General features: G+C 53.6%; 2 protein-coding genes across 2 annotated transcripts; one reads left to right on the forward strand and one right to left on the reverse strand.

The window, feature by feature from the left end:
• Positions 1-1630, reverse strand: B0T26DRAFT_523182 (uncharacterized protein). Its single transcript, XM_060435490.1, has 2 exons — positions 942-1630; positions 1-885 (listed from the first exon to the last, which is right to left on the reverse strand). The coding sequence occupies exons 1-2, from the start codon at positions 1398-1400 to the stop codon at positions 241-243; spliced, it is 1104 nt and encodes a 367-aa protein (XP_060290946.1). The 5' UTR covers positions 1401-1630; the 3' UTR covers positions 1-240.
• Positions 1631-1861: 231 nt separating this feature from the next.
• On the forward strand, positions 1862-4430 carry B0T26DRAFT_681696 (uncharacterized protein; the record flags this gene model as incomplete). Its single annotated transcript, XM_060440672.1, has 4 exons — positions 1862-2522; positions 2553-3927; positions 3988-4111; positions 4383-4430. 4 exons carry the CDS (start codon positions 1862-1864, stop codon positions 4428-4430), a joined length of 2208 nt encoding a protein of 735 aa, XP_060290947.1.
• Between the last annotated feature and the right edge of the window lie 765 nt (positions 4431-5195).

Below are 5195 nucleotides of genomic sequence, written 5' to 3' on the forward strand. Positions count from 1 at the left end.
CAATCATTCTCTTATGCAGTACTACAAGATTCCCAAATATCAGCGGCCAGATACTTGTGCAGAAGCTTTCACCTCAGCAAATCAATACGACCTAGATCGAACATACGCTACCATGCCTCGTGAACGAAGACAACGTCCACAGCCTCCTAGACTCCCCCAACCCACATTAGTAACCTCAACAACCTCGAGGACCAGCAGAATTGAGGTTGTTATCCCTAGTCGGCCACACGGCCTCGCTGGCTACACCCGTATAGCACAGCCGGCCGGCGCCCTCGCTCTAGCCACCGTACCACGCAATACAATACAACGTGAAGACACTCCTACCTTCTCCGAGCTCTTGGCGAATACCTCGACCACCTCGATCACTAGTGTGATCGGGGATATCATCCCCGGCCGGACACATAGCCCTGCCGGCCGTGCCCGCGCAACCGCCAGCCGCGCCCGCGCAACCGCCGGCCGCGCCCGCGCAACACAGCCGGCCGGCACCCTCGCTCCAACCACCGTACTACGCAATACGACACAACGTGAAGACACTCCTGCCTTCTCCGAGCTCTTGGCGGATACCTTAACCACCTCGATCACTGGTGGGATCGGGGATATCATCCCCGGCCGGACACATAGCCCTGCTGGCCGCGCCCGCGCAACCGCCGGCCGCGCCCGCGCAACACAGCCAGCCGGCGCCCTCGCTCCAACCACCGTACTACGCAATACGATACAACGTGAAGACACTCCTGCCTTCTCCGAGCTCTTGGCGGATACCTTAACCACCTCAATCACTGGTGGGACCGGGGATATCATCCCCGGCCGGACATACAACCCCGCCGGCCGCACTCGTGCAACTCGGCACCCATCCCCGGGCGCAAGCCAACGAGGACTTGTAACTAGGTATTACTCTCCGAAAATACAACTATTAACACATATATACTTACTTATCTTTGCATCCATCCAGGTCCCGGGAAAGGCGCCCTCCACCTACCAATCCTGAGCCGGCATCGAAGAAGCAGAGAACAAGGGAGAGCCATCGCGGGGCCACCACGGCCGGCAACGAGAACGGGGACCTGAATCCTAATGAGCATTTCAATGGCTTTGGCAACCATTTTGATCCTGAGCAGAGCAACCCGGCGAGCAATCCTGAGCAGAGCAGCCTGGCGAGCGATTCTGAGCAGAGCAGCCCGGCGAGCGATTCTGAGCAGAGCAGCCATTCCCTTCGGCAGAGATCTGAGCCACCAGATGACGAACAGCAGGAATTCCCGGATCATGTCTCTGAGTGGCTTGATGATAACAACGGCCCCGTTAGATGGCAACCACGGCTTCCACCAGCTGCCTCCGTACTGGAGTGGATTCAAGGCGCCCGGGATGGCCGGCACCGGCTCGCCCGCCGCATCATTTACGCACTTCATGTCGGCATAATCCCGTGTCCGGCTCTGGCCCACGCTCGTGATGAGGCAAAACACTTTGGATCATGTAGGCGCCACCGGGGGCTACGGTACACCTATGATATCGAAGGCAGGAGCCATCCCATGAGCGCTGCCGAGATGGATCTTCAACTAGGAATCCATCGCACCGGCGAAGATATCCCAGGCCTTTGGCTAAATAGGGATCGTCTAGCCTTCCCCAGCCCAGGCCGCCTCCAGACCCTCTTCTCCGGACCACTACAAGAGGGCGAGGAGATATGCCTTCACAAGGATGCGCCCTGCAAGCCACCGCTGCAATACTCGCTCAAGGACGTTGATAGCTCTATCGCCATCTTCTCGGACCTGAACTCCTTCCGCGCATCAATCAGTCTTCCAATCATTGCACAGCCTGCCTCACTCTTGCAAAGTTCCATTCACCTCCAATACGAATTAGAGGTCGAGGGAAGATGACTAAGGTCCCCATTCATAAGATCCCCCACATCTTGTTCGCCACTACCGGTACCCGGTCTCACCCAATCTTCGCGTTCTTCCCAGCAATGTACGAACCCGAGTGTTCAATCTTCCTCAGCGACAAAATGTATGCGACGTTCTATGACCATCTCCTACACCCGGCCCTCGAACAACTCTCATATAGGGCACAGTCAGCAAGGTTTTCCAGTGATGCAGTTTCCCAAACTTCCCAGCATATTCCCCCAAACTTCATCGCGGCGCAGAACGCTTCCAGGGCCAAACTGGAGAAGTCCGGCAAGGGCGGTGGCGCGCATGGGAGTCCGATTGGCATTACCATTAACCCATCGAAAGATACCATGGTCTGGAACCACATGGTGCAGGAACTCGACAACGTCCACGCGTCTCGGGAGTCCACCCTCCTCCAGTTCACCGGCATGTTCTTTCTTTACAATGCCAAGGGTCTGAAACTCGAAACGCAGCGGCAGAGGGTCCTCTCGGAATGTATCGAAGACTTTGCATTCGAACAGGCTGAACACTTCAAAGAGGTTTTGTCTGTCGAGAACCAGAATCGGCAGTACATTGACGTCGCAGCAGAGGTCATGTCAGTCCCCGATGGGAATTATCCGCAAGGCGCGACGCTGCTCGCCAAACGCTGCTGTGTGTACAACACAATGAAATTTGTACTAGATGGGCAGCTCAGGGAATCTCGCAGAGCCAGCAGCCGTCGGTCGGAAAGCGGAAGCGACTCTGACGCCGGGGAAGACGACCAGGCAATAACAGTGGCTAGAGGGCCTCGTGATGCGGCGTTTCAGCCACCCCACATACCGAGGGCCACTGTGACCGAATACCCCATCGGCCTCCTCAGAGATACCGTAACACTTACGGCCGAGCCCAAGCGCAACCACCCCCACACCAACGACGGGCTGATATACTTACAGTCGTATAGCCCGCTCAAGGAGCGAATGGACGCAAAGAAGATCTACCCCTTCTCCCACCCCGGCATCGCCAACCTGGGCTATAGTGAGGCCGACCACAACAGCATCAACATTCTCCAAAGGACAAATAACAACCGGTCAGAGGCAAAGAGCGCAGACATCCGATCCAGAAAGCGTATCAAGGAAGTTCTGAAGCATACCAGAACCGAGAACTTTGGATGGCGTACTGAGTTCCGGGTGACCCTCGGTCTCGCGCACGTCATTTGGGAAGAAGACGAATGCTGGGCAAAATTTCTTGGCGAATTTTCCCAGGAGACGCGAATCCAGAACTCCGGACTATCTACCAGGGTTATCTCCTCAGGGCAAGCGCAAGCTGACGTGAATAACATCACATTCCCCTCTGATGCTTTCCACATCTATAGGACCAACGAGTTCAGGAACTTCTTGCAGGGTAACATCCAGAAGCATCTCATAGTGGTCGACACCATCAGAGCTCTGTATAGTCCCAACCAGGCCACACCATTGGAGGTTGCAAGACTGCATGGGCTGCTTATCCTTGGTCTACGACACTTCATCTCGCATCTCTCGCCAAGTGAAGCCTGGATGCTCAATAACCCGCTTCGCCGTTCCAACCTTGAGACTAGGAAGCCCGGCTTCGGATTACGAGAAACAATGGACCGGTTTGGCTTCGGGTTCTTCCACCACGGCATAGTCGATTGGAGAGATTTCAAGATCTCCAAGGAGTACATCGATAGTGTGACTCTCCCGGGCTTCCAAGTTGTCACAAGATATCTGCCTGTCGTCGAGTACCAGGAAACCCGGTCATTCCTTGACGAGCTTCTCGAGATCATCGACAAACAGACGCCAAGAGAGATTTCCGAATTTGTTCTCGAGAAATGCGTCCACCTCATACTCCAGAACTATCGCCAAGTGGCGTTCCTCAAGTTGCTTGGCCAGAAAGAAAAGCAACCCCCAACGCCGGTTAGTGGCCGTTCTTTCTGTTTGCAGGGGCTACAACAAGAGGCCAGGAAAATCGGTAGGGACGTCGGCATGATCAAGGGCAATAAGTCCTACTTCAAAAAAATGCATACCTTTTTCGTTTGGACGTGGGAGAAGACCGAGATCGGGTTTAAACGGACACATATAGATAAACTATCGTTCCGGACACTCTACCACGTGGCTTCTAGTACTCTCAACGAGAAAGGCAGTTCTTTTGCGACGGTCGAACGATTGACACAGATACTGGCATACCGTTTCTTCGAGCAGCATACCGCGCTGCCATACCCAGATAGCAACGGCTCGATGCAACAAGTAAGCAAGAGCGGGGTACGGATGTTCCTTGTCTTTCAACCTCTTCCGGCTGTCGATGCCGTACCGCGGGCTGAATCGTGGACATCCATCGTGGGAGAAGTCTCTACAGTGACAGATGAGTACGCTATTGTAAGGGCTCCTGCACCAGTGCCCGGTTGTTTAGATAGAATCATCAGCGCCAATACCGCGAAGGCTTGGATTACCCACGGGCAAAGCCTCGCCCACTATAAGTAATAGTTATCTTTCCTATCTCTAATGAAAATCATATTAGGTTAGAAGAGATAGTGTCACGGCGCGCAACGGCCGTAGCACACTATAACCCACTACAGGTTGCAAGTCGACAACTTGCAATTCTGGCATCCTTTTGGGGTTCTAGCGCAGCGGTAGTGGGTGCTGTGAGCTGGCGCCGTCACAGATAGTATATGAAAATTTCGAGTAATTTAGGGCACCGTTAGATCTATTGTCAATCTCATTATCACTACATAGCTGATTTAAGGTGACAAGGCCCGTAGACATATGGTTGGTTATGCACGAGGAGGTTCAGCGACAGTAATGCACGGGTCAAGTGGTTGACCATTCGAAAAAAATACAGGGAAGGGGAACAAAAAAGCAAAGAAGGGGAAAATGAAGGAAAAAAAAACCAACCACCCCCGGGGAAATAAAAGGTAAGATTTGAAGAAAGGAAGGCAGAAGCAGAATAGAAAATCAATTCAATACCAACCGACCAACCAACCGACTACGTACCCACCAATTCAGGTTATTCAGCATTTAAACGGAATTATGGAGTTGTTTAATAACTTGTTTATACTTTCCCCCGATTACTGTTTGGCGATTTGCCGCGAGCATCATAGTGCGGTAACGGCAGGATCGATGGCGTATCACGTCCATTCGCAATACCGCCGTATAGTCAAGAAAGTGCGCCAACGCGTCGCGAGGAGGCGGGCAAGTTAGAGAAGGGTGGCACGTTGGCAGCCGGCGTCCATGGGATCCAGTTCCCGACTGGAATTGTGCCATCGATTAGGCCGTTGCCCGTTTGGAGCGATGGCAAGAAGTGCACGCGATGGGGGCACATCCGGCAAACCAA

The sequence above is a fragment of the Lasiosphaeria miniovina genome (assembly GCF_030549165.1).
Source record: "Lasiosphaeria miniovina strain SMH2392-1A chromosome Unknown B0T26scaffold_8, whole genome shotgun sequence".
In the NCBI taxonomy this organism is placed as follows: domain Eukaryota; kingdom Fungi; phylum Ascomycota; class Sordariomycetes; order Sordariales; family Lasiosphaeriaceae; genus Lasiosphaeria; species Lasiosphaeria miniovina.